This window comes from Pan paniscus, chromosome 2 (genome assembly GCF_029289425.2).
Source record: "Pan paniscus chromosome 2, NHGRI_mPanPan1-v2.0_pri, whole genome shotgun sequence".
Classification (NCBI taxonomy): domain Eukaryota; kingdom Metazoa; phylum Chordata; class Mammalia; order Primates; family Hominidae; genus Pan; species Pan paniscus.
The window spans coordinates 57,261,497-57,285,649 of NC_085926.1; the positions used below are offsets into that span (position 1 = coordinate 57,261,497).

Here is a 24,153-nt window from a genome sequence, read left to right on the forward strand (position 1 = left end):
AGCACACTGTCACTGCAGGTGTAGAAGTTCGGACTGCCCTCAAGCCATCCTACTGCCTTTGCAGGCCAACTTCGCAGCTTTGAGTTTCCTTTCCTAGTCTCAAGGATGCAGTGAGAAATGGAACCGATGTCTTAGAGGTAAGAAATAAAGAGGTATAGTTATGTAACTTTTAATATTTTCCATATTTATAATTTCTTAATTTATGTATTTGAAATATTTATGTATAATTAGGTAGGAGAGTGGAAAGTAAACTATACTGAAGCTGAGGGAATGACTTAACATTTGTGAAGGAGATAATTCCTGATACTTGTTAAATGTTATCCATTTAACCCCCAAATCTATTTTTCACATACAATCAAACTTCAAAAAGTTCTCCTCAGAAAGGAGAACAATGCAATGAGTGTTTGCAAAGATCATTTAAAAGAATAACACCAAGACACTTGGTTTTATAATGTATATATTTTAAGTAGGACAGGTTTTTTTTTTTTAAACTTTTGGATGTTTTATAAATTTGTCCAATTTAGTCATCCAATTGACAAAGCAAAGCAACCCCGCGCTTGATCCAGTGCCGAGTAGGTTGGTCTGTTTTTAACAACATTGCAATGACAAAGTTAGTAGAATGTCCCGTAGTGGAAAGAGTTCCTTTACGTTCACTTGTCTTATAGAGGGGACAGACATAGGCATCCGACTTTATAATCTGAGATTTTTGAGCTTGAAAAAAAAAAAAGAAATATATTCACTTGATAAAGGGAAAAACAGCCATTGGTACGAAAAGAACTATTTATCTTGTAATAAAATGGCCAGAACTAAATCTAAGATCATAATTGTGATATATGAAGGTTTTACAGCATATATATTTTTTTACAGTACATATAGTATTACGGTTGTGAAACAAGGCAAGTATTTCTTTTCTTTTCTTTTCTTTTTTTTTTGAGACTGAGTCTCACTCTGTCACCTAGGCTGGAGTACAGTGGCACAATCTCGGCTCACTGCAACCTCTGCCTCCCAGGTTCAAGCGATTCTCTTGTCTCAGCCTCCTGAGTAGGTGGGACTACAGGTGCCTGCCACCATGCCTTGCTAATTTTTGTATTTTTAGTAGAGACGGGGTTTCACTATGTTGGCCAGGCTGGTCTTGAAACCCTGACCTCGTGATCTGCCTGCCTCAGCCTCCCAAAGTGCTGGGATTACAGGCGTGAGCCACTGCGCCCAGCCCAAGGCAAGTATTTCGTATGGTGCATGATTCTAGGTGTGGAAGACAGGAATAGACTTTAAAGTTCTGACCGCTTAGCAGGCATGAGAAAACTCAAGAGGATTTGGGAGGGGAGAATGAGAAGGGAGGGAAGAAGGAATAAAATACAGTATAGGTAGTGGGGGAGACTCAAAAGAAGAAATACAACTGCTTAGAGCTCTAATCCAAGAAACCCACACATTAAAAGAAGCTGACGTTTCTATTTGTTTTTAGCAGGTAAATAATAATAAAAACATGTCAACTCTTACCAATTCATGAAAAGAAACTATATACAATCCCCAAAAAGCCAGATATAAGATATTAAGAGTCTTTCCAAACTAAGGTCACGTTTCTCATAGTTATAACTGAACCACATTCGTAATGAGAATATTTGATAGGTTGGATGGTGATTCTGGGTGATCAGTAAATATTTTAAGAAATTGTTGTTATTTAAGAATTAAAAAGTTAGGGAAGAGAAAACAAAAGAATGAGACTTTTTTTTCCAGACTTATAGAAAGATGATGATGGCAGAAGCAGGGGAGGAGCAAGCAGTTTCCTAAATGGGGCAAAATTGGCCCCCACCCCATGTGGCTAGCAACATCTATGCCTTGGGGGACCTGGCTGGCTCCTAGGCCTAGCAGTTTCTTATAGCCAGAAAATGCTAGTCACTAGCTGGAGACTGTGTCAAGCTAATTTGTGCCTCTGAGCAATGTGTAAAGGGAATTCAGAATCAAAATATGGATGGGCAGCTGTTCAATCTGTGAACCCCCTTGTAGAAGTGGGGGGAGAGGCTGAAAAGAATGACATATCCCATAGGCTACGATAAAAAAGCAGCATGGTATTCCCAAAATAATATAAATGCCATACACACAAAGAGATAATAATAATTTCTAATGTAAATGTTCTATTAATGTTTATTATAATTGAGCTAGATCCTAAAAGGTTTGAGCAAAAACTTATTTTGGGGAGCAGTGTATAATATCCATCCTTATTCTCCCTAAACTTCAAATAAATTTTGTTGAGAGAATATTTACTTGGTTTTATCCATATGATGGGCATCAGGTCAAACAGAAGTTTGGGATATTGTTCAGCAAGCAATCCACTGTAACGAGAAATTGACAGAAATTATTAGAAATAACATGAAATTCACTTCTGAGAACAGATTGCTACTTAGATATTGGCTTTTACTAAAAGGACTAGAGGCATAGAGAAAAAGAAATGTAAAAAAAGAAAATGAGAAAATGGCAATGAAGAATTGAGAGAAACAAAAGACAATGATGGAAAGGCAAAGGGTAAACAGTGGACACATATGAATGTCTGCCAATTTTTAATGATTGTCCATGTGGCCAGGGCTCCAAGGGAAACTTTGTCTCCTTTTCTCTATCCCATATATTTTAAACAGGAATAGTATTGCTTAATTTCCTGAGTGAAGCAGGAAATTCAGTATTTATTATAAATATTTATTTATTATCTCATCAAAATGCAAGAAAAGGTTTCCCATTCACTAACAGAAAGGTGAACTTCATTATAACTAACTGTAAACCATTTAAAAGTGAGGTGGTCCTACACATTACAAAATAGAAGGAAACTGTTATAAAATGGAATAGGCAGGAAAATAATTTCAGCTAACTTTTCTACTAATAAGACTACTGAAATATTGACTAAAAATTATTCAGGACCTAAAAATAACAACTCATCAGTTGCCCCAGCTTGACTAATAATTTATGTGAGAGTTCTGATGTTATTATTACTTGCCTTAAAAGAGGACTTTTTTTTTAAGCAACAGATTGCTTATCTTATCTATGATTCAGCTACAAATGAAGAGGTCCTGGCAGCTGAATCCACTGACCTTTCTCGGTCCCAGCGTGCGCCATCGAGATACAATCCGTGGATATAAACACCATCTTCTGGTGATGTGTCAGATGTATCAGATGGGATAACCTGAAGGGATAGGCACACACTAGCAGTGATCCTCTCCAGACAACTTTATCTCATAAAGAACACATTAGCGAAATATTCAGAACACATTCAGGGAAACTCTATTGTATAATAGCTTGTTAAACTATACATTTTTTCAGCCATAGTTTGTAAAAAAGTATAAAAGTACTTCTTTTTGAAGTATTTTATCAGATTGTACTGTACCTCATAATAATTTTTGCTAAAGTAGAAGAACAGCGTTGGATTATTTAAATCAAATATTGCAATATATAAAAGTTCTAAGGGATAGCAAGACAAATATTCTTACAACACAAAGAATGAAGTAAAATTGCTTACAATGGGTTACAATATATAAACTCGGTTTAAATACATGACTTAATGTAATGATATACTGTTGACTTTAGGGAGTTACTATACCTCAAATTCATATCCTAGCAAATCAATAGGGGTGGTATATTTTCTGGCATAATTCTGCATAGCTCCAGTTAAAAAGGCCTGAGTGAAAAAGAAACCTGACAGCCAAAACACACAAGGTTTTCCTGAATTATACCAGTCCTACAACAAAGGGAAAACAAAACACATTATGTCAGTTTTTAAAGTTATACAAGTGCCACCTGATGTACAATTCCTGATTCTGGTTTTTGCTTATGTTGCCCACATTTTCCATCACGAGGCCCTCTTCCCTGACGTCAAACACACAGACTACCTTGGCCCTCTCACCTCTTTCCCCTTCTACTCTTCTTGGAAAACTCAGAACAATTTGAGCATTAACGTGAATGAAACATAGTTTCAAGAGTCAAATCTTCTGCAAAAGCCAAATGTAAATTATTTGATGCTTTATTGTATCATCCCACTCAAAAGCAACCATCGTTAGACATCTTACACATTGTCTAATTATAGACCTCATTTGTTGATTCCAGTTCCTTAACCCTATTTTTTTTTTTTTTTTTTGAGATGAAATCGTGCACCATTACCCAGGCTGGAGTGCAGTGGCATGATCTTAGCTCACTGCAGCCTCTGCCTCCTGGGTTCGAGTGATTCTCCTGTCTCAGCCTCCTGAGTAGCTGGGATTACAGGTGTGCACCACCATGCCTGGCTAGTTTTTGTATTTCTAGTAGAGATGGGGTTTCAGCATGTTGGCCAGGCTGGTCTGGAACTCCTGACTTCAAGTGATCTGCCTACCTTGGCCTCCCAAAGTCCTGGGATCACAGGTGTGAGCCACCGTGCCCGGCCCCCAGTTCCTTAACCCTCTTAAACCCCTTGTCTCTGTGTCCACTGCCCTCACTCCAGTTCAGCTATTCATGGTCTTCTTTCTGTATCAGTGCATGTTGTCTTCTTGCTTCTTCCCTTTCTGCTCAATCTATCCAGAAGAATTGCCAGAATATAACTCACAGTGCAGAATTTGGATCAGATGTAGCATCTTGCATCAGTGTAGCATCAGTGACCTACCAAATTGTTCAGTGATGCACCAAATTAAAGCTTAAGCCTCTTGGTCTCCTATTCAAGATACTTCACACAAACAAACAAACCAAAAACATAGATACTTCACAATCCATCCCCAATGTATTTTCAGTTCTATTATATCTCTTTTACTTCCTTTCAGGCATCCTGCATTCTAATCTGGACTGGACTAAAGGGACTGGACTATTTGCTGGTCTGTTTGTGCCGGGTGGACATTTGTTGTTTTCCTGCCTATCTTCAAGTGATACCATCCTTCTCAGTCCAAGCTTCTCAGTCCAGGCACCTCTGGTGGTAGAACTCCACCTAGCCATGCAGGGTAGGCTGGTGACTCACACCTGGCCAGTCATACTTCCAGCCTGAGTGACTGATTCAGAAATGGACATGTGACCCAATCAAAGCCAGAGATGCAGAAACTCTTGCTGGGACTTTCGGAGAAAAGACTCACTCTCAACTCCTCAAAGTTGGGTGGATGTGAGGCCACAGTTGCTGTTGCTATCTTGCTACCATCAGATGACAGCCTGAGAATGGAGTTTACCCAAAGGGAATGGAGACAACAGATGAAGTGCAAGAAGCCAGGACAAGATATCCATGTTTGCACCCTGGTCAAATGTTACCTGAAGCCACTTTAGCTCCTGGAGTTTGCAGTTACATGAGGGAACAAACTTCATTTTTGCTTATGTCAGAATTTTTGTTACTTATAATGGAATCAATCCAAAGTGGTACAGTGCTTTTTATCCCATAAGCTACATAGTGATCTCTTTTTCCTTTCTTTGCAGTATCTAAACCATTCATTCTTCAAATCCCACTTAAATGCTACCTCATCCATGAAACAATCTCTGCTTTCTTGTGCCATAAGAACTCTCTCCCTTCTTTGAAATCCCAGAGCATTTTACATGTTGGTCTCTTATGGAACATCCCTTACTATAGTGTACTAATTTTCTTTAGATACATGGCTTGTCTCCCTGTAAGCTCTTGGCAGCTTCAGGGCAGGACTTTTGTTGTGATTATCTTTTTATCACAGGACACACAACAAGGTGCTTTGAATAAAATGAGGTCTCAATTCATATTTATGGAATGAACAGATGAATCAACGAAATGGACTTTGTCTCTGAGCAGGCAATACACTCTGGGAAGAAGCCAGTTTTGCTCCCTAGGAGGAAGAGAACAAACTGCTGCTGGAGATGCTGCAACAGTACAAGCTGTCAGGTCAAGAAGAGGCAGAGAAAGAGATGAAGTCTGACAAGGGCAAAACCAGGCAGAGCGAGCACCAAGCACAAGAAGGCTGTAAAGACCCACAAGGCAAGCATTTAGAAAACCCACTCGCCCGTGGCTTCCTTTATCCCAGAGTGTCATTAGTGTCTGTGGTCAGCTACTTGTACTACCTCTGAATTAGCTACCATTTACTAAGTGCTTAGTACATGCCAGGCACTGTGCTAAACATTTCATATGCATTGCCTCATTTACTCTATAAAATAACAGTGAGTTGAATATTATTTCTCTCATTTTACAGATGAATAAACTGGGGTACAGAAAGATGAGTAACTTGCTAAAAGTCACAAAGATAGTTAAGTGTTAGATCAGGATTTATGCTGGGATTTTAGGCAGTGTGCAAAAAGTTTTTTTTTAAAAAAAAGGCACAGGAAGGAGAGAATGTGAAGATGCTATGGACTGAATGTTTGTTTTCCTCCAAAATTCATAGATTGAAACCCTCATCTCCAAGGTGATGGTATTTGGAGATGGAGCCTTTGGGAAGTAATTAGGTCATAAGGGTGGAGCCCTCATGATAGGATTAGCACCCTTATAAGAAGAAACAGAAGAGACGTTTTTCTCTGTCTTTTTCTCTCATCGTGAACCAGGAGAGCTGTCACCAATAACCTGACCATGATGGCATCTTGATCTCAGACTTTCCAGCCTCCAGAGCTGTGAGAAATAAATGTCTGTTCTTTAAGTTATCTAGTCTATTTTGCTTTTTTATAGCAGCCTGAACTGACTAAAAAGGAGATCGATAGGGTGAACAGTGAGAGAGAAATGAGGAAAGTGTAGAGTCCTGTAACAATGAGGAAAGGGCCCCATGTGGGGGAGAACAATTGTTCTGAAAAATGTCTAATTACAGACAATCCACTAGCACATCTTGTTTCCAAATACCTTGCTGTGCCTGTAGCCCGAGCAGCACCACCTTGTTCTGCATAGCCCCTCTAGTACCACCCTACAAAACTTCCCTCCAGCCCCTGGTTCTTTGCAGATAGCCTCTTCTCTGCTGTGCTGCCCACTGCACTCTTGCAATGTATTTTCATACTTTCTCTAATAAATCTGCCTTTCTTTACCTATGATTGTCTTGGTAAATTGTTTTACTGACCATGACGCTGGCCCCAGTCAGTTGCACCCAAGACAGAAATAATAGAAAATTCAGATGACTCATTTGCTTAACTTGTTAACTCTAAGAACCATTAGGAGGTAAAGAAGAGTCCAAGAGAAAGAAAGATAATGAGAGAACTATAGCTTCTATAAGGGTAAGAGAACAATGGAGGAAACCCTTTCAATATTCTGTTTTATATTATTCCTTTTGTTAAACATATAATCTACATGAAAAGCTCCTATCAATTAATAAATAATACAAAAGAAAAATGGGCCTAGGATATGAATTGACAGTACACACACACACACCCACACACACCACAAATGGAAATCACACATACTAAAGAAGCACAGGCTCACTAGTCATTAAAGAAAGTCGAATGGAAACAGCAAGATATGGTTGACCTATCAGATTGGCAAAAATTTTAAAGCGATATAGGAGAAAGTCTGTCTCTCTACATTCTTACAAGCACTGGTTATTTTATGATTAGCTTATACAGTGAAAGAAAGCTTTTGTGCAATAAAAAGGCAACTGAACACTGAAAGATCATATACCTTTGTGAATTTCCAAAAAAAAAAAATAGTTTTGGGATTCTCCCCACCCCATACTCCTTCATAAACATCAACCATAGAATGGGGGCAGGCAGTGGAGTTGAGAAGGAAAAGCAGTGTTCTGTCTGATGTTTATGCTGGGGGGAGGGCAGAGGGGGCATTCAAAATACTTATCTTTTCCCTGGTTTTCTGAGATAGAGGCACTGATTTAAAGACAATGGCCAATTATTGATAAACCCAAGCCTCTGGCCTGTAATCCCAGTGCTTTGGGAGGCCAAGGTGGGAGGATTGCTTGAGGTCAGGAGTGAGACACCAGCGTGGGGTACTTGGTGAGACTCCATCTCTACAAAAAGTAAAATTAGCCACGTATGGTGGCACATGCCTGTAGTTCCAGTTATTCAAGAGGATCCCAGGATTTTGAGATTACAGTGAGCTAAGATCACACCACTGCACTCCAGCCTGGATGACAGAGCAAGACCCTGTCTCAAAAAAAAAAAAAAAAAAAAAAAAAAAATCCAAGCCTCAGGATTTTTGACTTACCTTCAGTATTAAAATCACAAGACAACTTTAAACTGTGGTCTTACAGGACCACAAACTTAGAATCTTGGTCTCAGAAAACCACAAACTTAGAATTTTGAAAAATATAAATGTCACATATTACATTGGTTTGGCTGAAGTATAATTTTAATTTTCCACTCAGTACTTTGAAATGTGTATATTTTTCAATATTCTAAAATTTTCATCAGACTATCACAAAGCTACTCATCACATTTCATTCAACTCAGAGACACTCAAGTGACCACAGCCAACAACTAATATCTCCCCAGTTAACCCAAAAAATAAAATTTTACATGTGTCTGTGTATTTTACATATTTATACATGTATTTTACACACACACACACACACACACTTTTACCTGTAAAAAGTTCAACCGGGCTAGGAAATCTGTGATGTAACTTCCCAGGGGCTTAAGGCTTGGGTATGAACGTTTGGCCCATATTTCTGGAACCTTTCCAACAAGTAAGCTGCCGGAGAGTGCCTCCAATGCAGAATCCATCACAACCACGCCCTTAATAGCTTTTTCAAGGTCCCGTAGAGTGTTACGTATAGTTATAATTAAACTGCAATGAAAGAAATTATGTCATCAACATATATGATGATATCAACATACGGTCTTTCCAGAAGAAGAACAGCAGAAATTTCATTCCCAGCTTTATGGGATTGCTTCCCAAAATGTGTCACCTCCCATGTGGTGGTACGTGAGCTAATGTTAAGTGATACATGTATGAACATTTTTCATTTTAATCATTACATACATATTTTAAAATATAGAAAGTAATACAACTAGCATATCAAAATTTTTGCTTTCTGGCGATTTTTGCTTAGGACCTGGCTAATTTAAGCAGAGAATGATTTAAGGAAAAATATTAGGTAAGTAATATTTCAGGTGACAGGCAAATATGAAAAAGCTGTAATGATGTCGTGCAATGGCTGAAACTAAGAAACACTGCATGAAAACATAAATTGTATATTCATTTATACACTTGCAAATACTTTACTTGCACTTAGGCCCAACTTGTTAAGAATACCATAAATATACTTGTAGTGAGAGTTTTTAGGCTAGAAGCCTGAGCAGCTGAGAGATACTGTGTTATTATATATACATAAATATAACTTTTGTATAAGAAATGCTGAATTAACTAAGGCATCAGGTGTTTATATATATATATATATATATTTTTTTTTTTTTTTTTTTTTTTTGAGACAGAGTTTCACTCTGTTGCCCAGGCTGGAGTGCAGCGGCACGATCTCGGCTCACTGCAACCTCCCCCTCCCAGGTTCAAGCAATTCTCCTGCCTCAGCCTCCTGCGTAACTGAGATTGCAGGCATGCACCACCACACCCAGCTAATTTCTGTATTTTTAGTAGAGAAGGGGTTTCACCATGTTGGCCAGGCTGGTCTCGAACTCCTGACCTCAGGTGATTCACCTGCCTCGGCCTCCCAAAGTGCTGGGATTACAGGCGTGAGCCACTGCGCCTGGCCAGGTAGCAGAAAAATGACAAAAGATGTGACTACACATAGGTCTAGCTAATGTTTATTCTGTCTCTAATTCCTAAGAAGAATAGTTAACAGATGGTTGAGAAGTTATGATTAATGAATATTTTTAACCAGTAATAACAAATCTCTTTTCATCATCATTTTTACATTTTAAAAAATACCCTCTCAACTGGGCGTGGTGGCTCACGCCTGTAATCCCAGCACTTGGAGAGGCCGACGCGGGTGCATTACGAGGTCAGGAGATCGAGACCATCCTGGCTAACATGGTGAAACCCCATCTCTACTAAAAATACAAAAAATTAGCCAGTCGTGGTGGTGGGCACCTGTAGTCCCAGCTACTCAGGAGGCTGAGTCAGGAGAATGGCGTGAACCCAGGAGGCAGAGCTTGCAGTGAGCCCAGATCTTGCCACTGCACTCCAGCCTGGGCGACAGAGCGAAGACGCCAGCTCAAAAAAAAAAAAAAAAGATACCCTCTCTTCTGAGACAGAAGATATGGAACTTTTTCTTTCTTTTCTTTTGAGACAAGGTCTCACTGTGTAACACAGGCTGGAGTGCAGTGGCACGATCTCTGTTCACTGCAGCCTCCATCTCCCAGGCTCAAGCGATTCTCTCACCTTGGCCTCCCAAGTAGCTGAGACTACAGGTGCCCGCTACCATGCCTGGATAATTTTTAAATTTTTGTTGACGGGGTTTTGCCATGTTTCCGAAGCTGGGATTTCAGGGCTCAAGCAATCCTCCTGCCTCGGCCTCATAAAGTGTTGGGGTTATAGTATGAGTCACTGAGCCTGGCCAGAACTTTTTAAAAGGGGAAAATTCCAATGAAATGACAGGATTTAATAGTCTTTTCAGCTCAATACCATTGTGTGTTTTTATTGACTTTGGATGGTTGCTGTCAGGACTCTGAGCCCAAGCTAAGCCATCATATCCCCTGTGACCTGCACGTATACATCCAGATGGCCTGAAGTAACTGAAGAATCACAAAAGAAATGAAATTTAAATGGCCTGTTCCTGCCTTAACTGATGCCATTCCACCCCAAAAGAAGTGAAAATGGCTGGTCCATGCCTTAACTGATGACATTACCTTGTGAAATTCCTTTTCCTGGCTCATCCTGGCTCAAAAATCTCCCCCACTGAGCACCTTGTGACCCCCCACTCCTGCCCACCAGAGAACAACCCCCCTTTGACTGTAATTTTCCTTTACCTACCCAAATCTTATAAAACGGCCCCACCCCATCTCCCTTCACTGACAAAACCTCTCTTTTCGGACTCAGCCTGCGTGCATCCAGGTGATTAAAAGCTTTATTGCTCACACAAAGCCTGTTTGGTGGTCTCTCCACATGGAAGCGAGTGAAATTTGGTGCCATGACTCGGATCGGGGGACCTCCCTTGGGAGATCAGTCCCCTGTCCTCCTGCTCTTTGCTCCGTGAGAAAGATCCACCTATGACCTCGGGTCCTCAGACCGACCAGCCCAAGGAATATCTCACCAATTTTAAATCAGGTAAGCAGCCTTTTTTTTACTCTCTTCTCCAACCTCTCTTACTATCCCTCAACCTCTTTCTCCTTTCAATCTTGGCGCCGAACTTCAATCTCTCTCTTCTCTCAATTTCAGTTCCTTTCCTTTTCTGGTAGAGACAAAGGAGATGCGTTTTATCCGTGAACCCAAAACTCCGGCACTGGTCATGGACTTGGGAAGACAGTCTTCCCTTGCTTTTTAATCACGCAGGGGACACCTGCCTGATTATTCACCCACGTTTCAGAGGTGTCTGACCACACAGGGATGCCTGCCTTGGTCCTTCACCCTTAGCAGCAAGTACCGCTTTTCTGGGGGGCAGAACCCCCCAACCCCTTCTCTCCATGACTCTACCACTTTTCCACTTTTCTGGAGGGCAAGAACCCCCTGACCCCTTTTCTCCGTGTCTCTACACCTTTTCTGCTTTTCTGGAGGGCAAGAACTCTCTGACCCCTTCTCTCCATGTCTCTACCCCTTCTCCACTTTCCTGGGGGGCAAGCACCCCCCACCCCTTCTCTTCGTGTCTCTACTCTCTTTTCTCTGGGCTTGCCTCCTTCACCATGGGCAGCCTTCCACCCTCCATTCCTCCTTCTTCTCCCTTAGCCTGTGTTCTGAAGAACTTAAAACCTCTTCAACTCACACCTGACCTAAACCTAAATGCCTCATTTTCTTCTGCAATGCCGCTTGACCCCAATACAAACTCGACAGTGGTTCCAAATAGCCAGAAAACGGCACTTTCGATTTTTCCATCCTACAAGATATAAATAATTCTTGTTGTAAAATAGGCAAACAGTCTGAGGTGCCTGACGTCCAGGCATTCTTTTACACATTGTTCCCTCCCTAGTCTCTGTTCCCAATGCGACTCATCCCAAACCCTCCTTCTTTCCCTCTCGCCTGTCCCCTCAGTCCCAACCCCAAGCGTCGCTGAGTCTTTCTAATCTTCCTTTTCTACAGACCCATCTGACCTCTCCCCTCCTCCCCAGGCTGCTCCTCGCCAGGCCGAGCTAGGTCCCAATTCTTCCTCAGCCTCCGCTCCTCCACCCTATAATCTTTTTATCACCTCCCCTCCTCACACCCGGTCCGGCTTACAGTTTCATTCCGCGACTAGCCCTCTCCAACCTGCCCAGCAATTTCCTCTTAAAAAGGTGGCTGGAGCTAAAGGCATAGTCAAGGTTAATGCTCCTTTTTCTTTATCCCACTTCTCCCAAATCAGTTAGTGTTTAGGCTCTTTTTCATCAAATATGAAAAACCCAGCCAGTTCATGACTCGTTTGGCGGCAACCCTGAGACGCTTTACAGCCCTAGACCCTAAAAGGTCAAAAGGCCGTCTTATTCTCAATATACATTTTATTACCCAATCCGCTTCTGAATTTAAATAAAGCTCCAAAAATTAAATTCCGGCCCTCAAACCCCACAACAGGACTTAATTAACCTTGCCTTCAAGGTGTATGATAATAGAAAAAAGTTGCAATTCCTTGCCTCCACTGTGAGACAAACCCCAGCCACATCTCCAGCACACAAGAACTTCAAAACGCCTGAACCGCAGCGGCCAGGCTTTCCTCCAGAACCTCCTCCCCCAGGAGCTTGCTACAAGTGCCAGAAATCTGGCCACTGGGCCAAGGAATGCCCGCAGCCCGGGATTCCTCATAAGCCACGTCCCATCTGTGTGGGACCCCACTGAAAATCGGACCGTTCAACTCACCTGGCAGCCACTCCCAGAGCCCCTGGAACTCTGGCCCAAGGCTCTCTGACTGACTCCTTCCCAGATCTTTTCAGCTTAGCGGCTGAAGACTGACACTGCCCGATCGCCTCAGAAGCCCCTAAACCATCACGGATGCCAAGCTTCGGGTAACTCTCACAGTGGAAGGTAAGTCCGTCCCCTTCTTAATCAATACAGAGGCTACCCACTTCACATTACCTTCTTTTCAAGGGCCTGTTTCCCTTGCCTCCATAACTGTTGTGGGTATTGACGGCCAGGCTTCTAAACCTCTTAAAACTCCCCAACTCTGGTGCCAACTTAGACAATACTCTTTTAAGCACTCCTTTTTAGTTATCCCCACCTGCCCAGTTCCCTTATTAGGCTGAGACACTTTAACTAAATTATCTGCTTCCCTGACTATTCCTGGGCTACAGCCACACCTCATTGCCGCCTTTTCCCCCAGTTCAAAGCCCGCTTCACATCCTCCCCTTGTATCTCCCCACCTTAACCCACAAGTATAGGACACTGCTACTCCCTCCTTAGCGACCGATCATGCACCCCTTACCATCCCATTAAAACCTAATCACCCTTACCCCGCATAATGCCAATATCCCATCCCACAGCACACTTTAAGAGGATTAAAGTCTGTTATCACTCACCTGCCACAGCATGGCCTTTCAAAGCCTATAAACTCCCCTTACAATTCCCCCATTTTACCTGTCCTAAAACCAGACAAGGCTTACAGGTTAGTTCAGGATCTGTGCCTTATCAACCAAATTGTTTTGCCTATCCACCCCGTGGTGCCAAACCCATATACTCTCCTATCCTCAATACCTCCCTACACAACCCATTATTCTGTTCTGGATCTCAAACATGCTTTCTTTACTATTCTTTGCACCCTTCATCCCAGCCTCTCTTCGCTTTCACTTGGACTGACCCTGACACCCATCAGGCTCAGCAAATTACCTGGGCTATACTGCCACAAGTCTTCACAGACAGCCCCCATTTCTTCAGTCACACCCAAATTTCTTCCTCATCTGTTACCTATCTCGGCATAATTCTCATAAAAACACATGTGCTCTCCCTGCCGATCGTGTCCAACTGATCTCTCAAACCCCAGCACCTACAAAACAACTCCTTTCCTTCCTAGGCATGGTTAGATACTTTCGACTTTAGATACCTGGTTTTGCCAAAAAACATTATATAAACTCACAAAAGGAAACCTAGCTGACCCCATAGATCCTAAATCCTTTCCCCACTCCTCTCTTTCCGTTCCTTGAAGACAGCTTTAGAGACTGCCCCCACCCTAGCTCTCCCTGACTCATCCCAACCCTTTTCATTACCCACAGCCCAAATACGGGGCTGTGCAGTCAGAATTCTTACACAAGAACTGCAACTGCGCCCTGTAGCCTTTTTATCCAAACAACTTGACCTTACTGTTTTGCCTAGCCCTCAAGTCTGCGTGCGGCGGCCGCCACCACCCTAATACTTTTAGAGGCCCTTAAAATCACAAACTATGCTCTCTATAGTTCTCATAATTTCCAAAATCTATTTTCTTCCTCATACCTGACACATATACTTTCTGCTCCCTGGCTCCTTCAGCTGTACTCACTCTTTGAGTCTCCCACAATTACCATTGTTCCTGGCAGGGACTACAATCTGGCCTCCCACATTATTCCTGATACCACACCTGACCCCCATAACTGTATCTCTCTGATCCACCTGACATTCACCCCATTTTCCCATATTTCCTTCTTTCCTGTTCCTCACCCTGATCACACTTGGTTTACTGATGGCAGTTCCACCAGGCCTAATTGCCACACACCAGCACAGGCAGGCTATGCTATAGTACAAGCCACTAACCTGCCTCTTAGAACCTCTCATTTCCTTTCCATCGTGGAACTCTATCCTCAAGGAAATAACTTCTCAGTGTTCCATCTGCTATTCTACTACTCCTCAGGGATTATTCAGGCCCCCTCCCTTCCCTACACATCAAGCTCAGGGATTTGCCCCCGCCCAGGACTGGCAAATTGGCTTTACTTGACATGCCCTGAGTCAGGAAACTAAAATACCTCTTGATCTGGGTAGACGCTTTCACTGGATAGGTAGAGGCCTTTCCCACAGGGTCTAAGAAGGCCACCATGGTCACTTCTTCCCTTCTGTCAGACATAATTCCTCTGTCTGGCCTTCCCACCTCTATACAGTCCTATAATGGACCGGACTTTATTACTCAAATCACCCAAGCAGTTCCTCAGGCTCTTAGTATTCAGTGAACTAATGGTCTTTTAAAAACACACCTCACCAAGCTCAGCCACCAACTTAAAAAGGACTGGACAATACTTTTACCACTTGCCTTTCTCAGAATTCAGGCCTGTCCTCAGAATGCTACAAGGTACAGCCCATTTAAGCTCCTGTATAGACACTCCTTTTTATTAGGCCCCAGTCTCATTCCAGACACCAGATCAACTTGGACTGTGCCCCAAAAAACTTGTCATCCCTACTATCTTCTGTCTAGTCATACTCCTATTCACCATTCTCAACTACTCATAAATGCCCTGCTCTTGTTTACACTGCCGGTTTACACTGTTTCTCCAAGCCATCACAGCTGATATCTCCTGGTGCTATCCCCAAACCGCCACTCTTAACTCTTAAAGTAAATAAATAATCTTTGCTGGCAAGGCTATGCTGAACCTCCTCAGGCACTCTCTAATTAGATGTCCTAGGTCCTCCCAATTCTTAGTCCTTTAATACCTGTTTTTCTCCTTCTCTTATTCCATTTAATTTTTTAATTCATACAAAACCGTATCCAGGCCATCACCAATAATTCTGTAAGACAAATGTTTCTTCTAACAACCCTACAATATCACCCCTTACCACAAAATCTTCCTTCAGCTTAATCTGTCCCACTCTAGGTTCCCACACCGCCCCTAATCCCGCTTGAAGCAGCCCTGAGAAACATCGCCCATTATCTCTTCATACCACCCTCAAAATTTTCGCCACCCCAACACTTCAACACTATTTTATTTTTCTTATTAATATAAGAAGACAGTTGCCTTCTGAATCACTGGGGATATAGATCCTTACTTGTTAAATCTTTCCATTTCTTGTACTAACACAGTATTCATGCTTTCTTCATATCTCACAGGATACTTCCGTAGTGCCATTTCAATGTCGAAATCACTAGGGAGCTAAAAGGATAGATTTTGAAGATCATAAATTATTCTCAGAATGGATAATTAGCTTAATTCAGCCATTATATAATAATAGCTAATACTAGGGTGTATATGTACATTAGTTCATAACGTACAGTAATGTATATAAGTCCTATGTACCTTAGCTCATCCACAACCACAGTTACTAAGAACTTACTATATGCCAGGCATTTTATAAGCCACTTTAAATTCATGATGTCTTTAACGTTCTCAAAAAACTTAAAAAAATTGGTAGTATTATCACCATTTAACAGATTTGGAGGCTAATGCTTAGAGAGGCAAAGTTCTTGCTCAAGATCATAATGCTAGTACATGGAGTTTTCAGATGGTCATTTCAGTATCATTTTTATTTATATTATAAGTAAAATATTTTAAGCTGAACATTACCTTGTTGAGGATATCTTTGGTAATTTCTAACAGAATCTGATCAGTACTTCCTGAGGCTCCTGTCTGTTTGGAGCCTCCCTGGGTGAGGAGCAAGGACTCAAAGAGGGTTTTTGTTTGTTGAAGATCCTTGGAGATGTCAACGTTTTCATGTAATCCAAATATCTCAGGGTGTTGAGTAAATGGAAGTTTCTACCAGAAAACAAATTAAGCATGCATCATATTTTCCCTGGATACTGAAAGGGATGATCAGGATACGCTACTCCAAAATATGCTACTTTGGCATAGGGGTTATGTGAGTTGAAGCCAATTAATAATTAACAGATACAGAAAGAGGTCTCTGCCCTCCCCTTATCTGTCTAAAAGTAGGGCATCAAATTCCATTTTTGACTTGTAGCATACATTTCCTCTTTCTTGTACCAGGATGAAGAGAATGACCCTTCTCACTGGAGACAGAACTGGCACTGAGATGAGTCTGTATAAACAGACCTCAGTCAAAATAATCCTTATCTTCCACTAGTTTCCCCCATATATTTCCTAATCAGTTTCTCACAATGTATTGCCCCTAGAACTCTAAACCGCCTTTCCTTTATCTAGTCATGTCTCTACAATTTATCACCCTCTGTTAAAATGGTAAATGCCCAAGTACAACTGCATCGTTTGGTTTTCACTCCTTTTCTGCAAAGCTCATGTGCACAGAAAAATGTTAATATCCATACAAACTATACTGCCTCTTCTCCTGCTAATTTGTTTTTTGTCAGTTTGATTGGCAGGCCCCTGGCACTGAACATAAGAGGGTAAAGTTTTTCCTTTCCTACAATACATGAATTCATAAGGCAGACATGTGCAGACCAAAAAAGGGTTAAAAATCAACATCAAATAATGGAAAACTCAAACTTTTCTAATTTTCAGTAATTACTAGAAAAAGGTTATTAAAAGTTGATTGAAACCATAATATTTGTCTAAACCTATACATTAGAGAAGAACATTTCACCATTTGCTGTTAGAAAAATCACACATTAATCTAACCTTAGTTTTGGTGACATCATTACCTTAATGAATTCAATGTAGTCCTCATAAGTGCCTTTAGGAGGTGCAAAATAGTTTCCACTGGGAGAAAACTTATAATGAGGGTTTTCAACTATGTACAGATTATAAAAGTCAGCCAGCATGGTTAATAGAAGACGTCTGTCCCAATCGTCTGTCACTCTTCCTCCATAATTACACTCCCCAGTCAGGTAAGATATAGCTTCAAATGGAATTGTATCATATTCATTGATAAATAACTGAAGCAAAGGAAAAATGAAACAAGAAAAACCTTAAAGTATTTCACTTCATTTCCATTTTAAGTATGTATCTATCTATCTAGAAAGGGGGTTGAAAGAATTATCATGAGTTGTCTTTCGGTAGCTGAGATTGTTAGGTTTTTTTTGGACAGTCTCGCTCTGTCGCCCAGGCTGGAGTGCAGAGGCATGATTTCAGCTCACTGCAACCTCCGCCTCCCAGGTTCAAGCGATTCTCCTGCCTCAGCCTCCCAGGTAGCTGGGATTACAGGAGTGTGCCACCATGCCCAGCTAATTTTTTGTATTTTTAGTAGAGACAGGGCTTCACCATGTTGGCCAGACTGGTCTTGAACTCCTGACCTCAGGTGATCCACCCAACTCAGCCTCCCAAAGTGCTGGGATTACAGGCGTGAGCCACTGCAGCTGGCTGATAGTATTTTATCTTAAATTGCTTGTCTGTGTCTCTAATTTTTTCTGAAATAAAGACATATTGCTTCTGTAATGAGAAAAACATTTAATAAAAAAAGACGACATGGAAATTACCAAGTATTTTTCATATGAATGTGGATAAACCTTGTTTTATGGCACTAGCTATCAACTGGGGTTAATTTTGTCCCCCAGGTTACATTTGGCAATGTCTGGAGATAACTTAGATGGTCACAACTGTGGTGGGGGCTGGGGTGTTACTGGCATCTATTGGGTAGAAGCCTGGGCTGCTGCTAGACAATACACAGGAGAGCTGCCCACAGCAAAGAACTATCTGGCCCAAAATGCCAATCATGCCAAGGCTGAGAACCAGGTGCCTGGTTTAGGAGACTTTTCACAATGTGATTAAAAACAAAGCAATTTCAAACTTTAGTGCAACAGCATAAATCACACACTATGACACAGTTCCACTGGCAATACATATCATTTCTAGTTTCCTTATTATTGTTGTAATAATAGTAATAAAAACTATCATTTGCATAGTTTTTATATTGTCTTATTCACCTCTCAATAACTCTGCAGAGTAGGAAACAGTCTAGTAAATGTGAAGTAATATGAAGGCCTGAATTTATTTCTTCCAGTTCCAGATCCCATACTTGTTCTAATATACAGGAATTTTTGATAGTATGTGTATTGGGATGGTATAAGTTGTGGGTTGAGAGCTTTTCCTGCCCCTGAAGTTTACTTACTAGTAATTATGCACAGTTGAGAAAAAAATAATTCTAAATTCTCTAGAACCAAGTTGAAAGAAGGCTTAATCCTTTAAGACTCCCACGTTTTGAAGAGGAAGAGAGGCGTCAAGAGATATGAAAGGGGACTGAGAAAGAGGGAAGGTCGTCGTTTTGGGAAATGAATTATTTGCAAGAAGAGTAAAGTTTTTCCATGTCTCTTCTTTGGGGGAGGGGAAGGGTGTGTTCAACTGGGTTCCCTCCCCTCCCAAAGCTGAAGGAAGAGACTTCACGAGAATTTAATGTTAAATTTGTGGCATATGCAAGAAGTGGAGACCAACAGCTCATTCTCTGGCTGTCTTTCCACTTAGCCATCAGTTTTCTGATTTGCCTTTTGGAGAGAGGCAGCCTGCTCATACCAGGTGAAGACGGCTTAAGGATTAATCCTCAATCATCTTTCCAGTTTCTGAAGAAATGAAACACGGATCCAGCCAATGCTGGCAGTTTCCAATGTTGGGGCTAGAAAGGTTGATGACATCAGAAGCTGTAGGCTGGGGCTTGGCCAGAAGATGATTGATTATATGCAGTATGATGGTTTTGGCAAAATGTTCTCCAAGCTTAGGCTGTACCAACTAAATTGGTCTCGAAAACCAATGTTTAAAATCAATGGCATTTCATCATGCAGTTACAATTCCATAGGCACCAATCTCAACAACTGTTACAAGGATTTTCAAATGGACATATTTATTCCAGTTAAGGTTTCTGCCCTGTTTTTTAAAGACTTGACAAAATATCAACTATTTCTATACAAATTATGTGTTAACAATTTTTATTTTAAAGGTTGGTGTAAATATGATTAAATGCTTATAGCCTTACAAAAACCTAACTGACTGAAATCTAATAGCACCAATTAATTAGACTTTATCAATGCTTCTCTTTTCACTTCATTAGGTCCTATTTCAAAAAGGCCCCTCAGAACAGCAAAAGAGCAGAAAAATATTAATATTCTGTGTTTGTGTGAAAGGCCAGCTACTCACTTTCCCAAGCTCCCTTACAGCTAAAGCCTACGCCTGTGACCTGGGCTTGGCTACTCAGATGCGTCCACCTTAAACTAAGTAGGGGATTAATGTACAGAGAAGCAAGAACAGACCACCTATGGTGGCTCATGCCTGTAACCCAGCTTGAGACCAGGAGTTTGACACCAGCCTGGACAATGTAGCAAGACCCTGTCTCTACAAAATACGTTTAAAAAAACAACAACAAACTTACAAGGGGCCGGGCATAGTGGCTCACACCTGTAATCTCAGCATTTTGGGAGGTGAGGCAGGTGGATTGCCTGAGCTCAGGAGTTTGAGACAAGCCTGAACAACATGGTAAAACTCCATTTCTACTAAAAAATACAAAAAGTTAGCCAAGCACAGTGGCACACAACTGTAGTCCAAGCTACTTGGGAGGCTGAGGCATAAGAATAGCTTGAACTGGGAGGCACAGCTTGCAGTAAGCAGAGATCATGCCACTGCACTCCAGCCTGGGTGACAGAGTGAAACTCTGTTTCCAAACTTATCTGGGCATGGTGGCATGCGCCTGTAGTCCCAGTTACTCCAGAGGCTGAGGCAGGAGGATTGCTTGAACTCAGGAGTTCAAGGCTGTAGTGAGCTATGATTGCATCACTGCACTCTAGCCTGGGCAACACAGGGAGACCCCATCTCAAAAAAAATTAGTAACAGCAAAGAATCTCTTTGAATGTGGTCACGACAGCAGAGGCCTGCAATAGACTAGAGTCTATGTGGCAGCCATACAAGCTCTGGGGTCTAATATTCAACAAGGGTAGAGATGCTGCCTTATCAGACACAGAGTGATTTTGGATTTGACTCTGGATGCCTCTTCTCTGAGCTTGACTCTCCAGCTGTCTTTGAGCTACCCAATATCCTTTCAATAAATTATTTTTCTGCTGAAAGTAGACAAGCTGTTTCTGTTGATTGATAGAGCTAAGCTGTAGACTTGACCAAGTGGAGGAAAGTAGAGGATAGTGGGGACATATGTTAAGCCAACACTGACGATGGCACTGCACAAAGACAAAGAACCAGGGTCCTCGATGACAACACTGTGATGTTGCCGAATCAACCAAACCCAGAGTGTGTCCTTCTGCACCTCTTTATTATGTGAGTAATGAGTTTCATTGTGGTTTAAGCCAGTTTGAATCAGATTTCCCATTACTTGCAGCACAAAGAATCCAGATGGAGATAGTGCTTCATAAGCCATAGTTATTACCATCTACCCACCTGTTAGTGGTGTTGGGAGAAGTGAATCAGCTATTCCAAGCAAAAGACTTGCCTAGGGCCTGATAAATAGTGATCCTTCATGAATGTTAATTTCTTGTTAATTTTACCTGCAGTTGTCGGATACTGATGCGCAAGTCAGATTCATTAAATCCATATGGAATATTCCAACCAAGAGGACCAAATTTCTTTCTCTCTTGCACAAGGGCATGAAAAAAACAAACTCCAAACAGTAACTTCTCCCAGGCCTTTAATATAAAAAGTACATAACAAGAAAAAAATTCCGGTCAGATTCCATCAGTAAAATGAGAGGAATAGATAAATGATCTTTCTCACAAGATTCTGTGATCACATATCTCTACAAACTTCTATATTTAAAAAATCCTATCTAAAATAATACTTACTATAAATAGTATTCATCTTATGATTTAATTCAAATCTCCAAATCTGGACAAACCATAGTAATATTAAGCCTTGTTAAAATGCAAAAACGTTATCGTTTTACCAAAGTATTGACTAATAATACTTTGGTATTACTCGCAGAGATTTACAACTTCAATACTTAAATGTTATTCTGTAAACTTGTTGGCATATGCTTGAGACTATAAGTGCAGGGGAATGATTAACCATTATGATATGAATAAATCCCAATATGTCATTCATGACTTTGTGACTTTCCATTTGAAAATCATTTTTGAAACCATTGTTTATTTGATCTGCTTTGTGGCATCCCCGTGTCTGTGATATGCATGTCACATGGGCTTCTCAAGAAATCTGTGTCAGTGTTCCAGAGGATGGTTGCCCAACTCCCTAAGGTCCCCCCAAGTAAATTTCAAGTATGATACACAGCATGTATTTTAATTTAGAATATTTCAAACATAGCTCCAAATCCAGTGAAAATCCATCCAGCTATTTTCATATAATGCAGTAGTAGACATTATTCTTCAATATTAAAATGCAAGTACACTATGCTTTACTGAATAGATACGTTTTTGAAATGTTCTAAGTACATCAAAGCATATTTTAAACATACTAGATGAATGCTGTGGTGAAACATTTCATAGGGGAAGAACCTTTAGCAATAAGAACAATGATCTAATTTACATATATTTTCTACATATTTTTAAATAGTGGGTTTTCGTAAGGCAGGAACCATCCTTAAAATTCTGGAAAATTGAATGATCACATTTGTTTCTGTCTTTGGACTCTATCTAGACTGGGTTCCTCCAAAAGTAGACCTTGAGAGAAAGATGCGGGTGAAGGTGGGTGTATGGGAGAAGTGATCCCAGGAAGCAGGAAAGGAGTAGGGAAAGGGAGGCAGAGAAAGAGGAAAAGTATCAGGAAGGATTATGGAAGTTGTTGCTGTGATGAGGACTCAGTTCTGCTGGGACAAGTGGTCTCTGAATAGCTGAAGGTTGCCCCTGGGGTTGATAATTTCTCCACATTTTTGGTCTATGCTTGTGTGTCTACAGGCCAAGAAGGCTCCTGTTGCATCAGAGAAATCTCGAGGAAAGAAAACAGAAAGATGCATACTTGAGATAAGGTGCTGTAGCCTATGAAGAGTCTGAACTCACAAAGAACTATCTTCTACAATTGTGGCTGAAATTAGATATGGACCGAAGAGCTGTGACAAAGGACGTCAGAGTAGTTTGCCACAGTCCTGTTATCTAGATATTCTAAAAACTAGATATTCTTTAAAAAACTTTTGAACATTAAAACATACTTTCTTAAAAAATAACCCCTTCCCTTTTTTTTTTTTTTGCTTGTTTTTGACTAAGCCAAGGGGGCAGTAGGATGCTGCCTTCTCTGCCTAAAGATGATACCACTGACCTGCCATCAGTGAGGGTATGCATTTTAGTTTGTTTTCTATGACATGATGCTGTTTTGTGTTGACTCATTCAAACTCCTTAGCAAGGCATGTAGACTTCCAGTCTTGACCCAATATTCCTTCCCATTCTTATTTCCTACCAGTTTAGCCAAAATGAGGTCCTTATTGCTCTTTCAACAACCTTGTCATAATAGTTGTACATATTAAACATACTTCTTGTGCCGACTTCAAATATCATTTCTTCCATGAAGCTTTTTTTCAACTCAGCCAAGCAGAGTTAATCACACACAAATGGAAAGAGTCAGATGTCCTGGGTGCCAAATCCCACCTCCAACACTGGGCTGAGCTGTACGACTGATATCGTTTGGCTCTGTGTCCCCACCTAAATCTCAGCTCAATTTGTAATCCCCGCTTTTCAAGGGAGGGACCTATAATCCCTGTGTGTTGAGGGAGGGAGGTGACTCAATCATGGGGGCAGTTTCCCCCATACTGTTCTTGTGATAGTGAGTTCTCACGAGATCCGATGGTTTTATAAGTGTTTGGAAGTTCTTCCTTTGCTGTTCTCTCTCCTGCTGCCTTGTGAAGAAGGTGCTTGCTTCCCCTTCACCTTCCAACCATGATTGTAAGTTTCCCGAGGCTTCCCCAGCCATGTGGAATTGTAAGTCAATTAAACCTCTTTCCTTTATAAATTACCCAGTCTCAGATATTTCTTTATAGCAGTGTAAGAACGGACTAATTCAATGACCTCAATAATTTATTTAATTCATTTGAGCCTCAGTTTCCTTATTTAACAAATAGATGTGTGCAAATGATACCTATATTAGAGGACTGTTGCAAGGCTTATATATTTAAACTAACTGAAATCTGCTGGTGGTTAATAAATGTTTGCCCCTTTCCTCCCTTCTCTTTTCTTTGTCCTCCCTTAGTTCATAACACTATCATGGCTGTTGCGCGCAGTGGTTGCTTAGTTGAACATGCAAATTTGTTTACATCATATATGTTTTAATAATTTTCATTTTATTGTGGTAAAACATTTAACATGAAATCTACCATCTTAAATTTTTAAATGTACAATACAGTATTGTTAACTATAAGGACAATGTTGTACAGCTAATCTCCAGAATTTATTCACCTTGCATAATTGAGACACTATTCCCATTAATAAGCAACTCCCTATTTCCCCCTCCCACAGCCCCAGGTAACCACCTTCT

At 40.9% G+C, this 24,153-nt stretch overlaps 1 protein-coding gene across 1 annotated transcript in view; it reads right to left on the reverse strand.

Moving 5' to 3' along the window:
- Nucleotides 1-123: 123 nt before the first annotated feature.
- DNAH12 (dynein axonemal heavy chain 12) overlaps nucleotides 124-24,153 on the reverse strand; it is a 262,745-nt gene continuing 238,715 nt past the window's right edge. The window contains exons 67-75 of the mRNA XM_055110974.2: nucleotides 21,225-21,362; nucleotides 17,451-17,684; nucleotides 16,402-16,590; nucleotides 15,887-15,990; nucleotides 8,452-8,656; nucleotides 3,584-3,721; nucleotides 3,078-3,169; nucleotides 2,263-2,330; nucleotides 124-711 (exon numbers count right to left, since the gene is read on the reverse strand). Of these exons, the coding sequence (XP_054966949.1) occupies nucleotides 521-711; nucleotides 2,263-2,330; nucleotides 3,078-3,169; nucleotides 3,584-3,721; nucleotides 8,452-8,656; nucleotides 15,887-15,990; nucleotides 16,402-16,590; nucleotides 17,451-17,684; nucleotides 21,225-21,362 (1,359 nt within the window). The 3' untranslated portion in view covers nucleotides 124-520. The remainder of the gene's footprint in view (nucleotides 712-2,262; nucleotides 2,331-3,077; nucleotides 3,170-3,583; nucleotides 3,722-8,451; nucleotides 8,657-15,886; nucleotides 15,991-16,401; nucleotides 16,591-17,450; nucleotides 17,685-21,224; nucleotides 21,363-24,153) is intronic.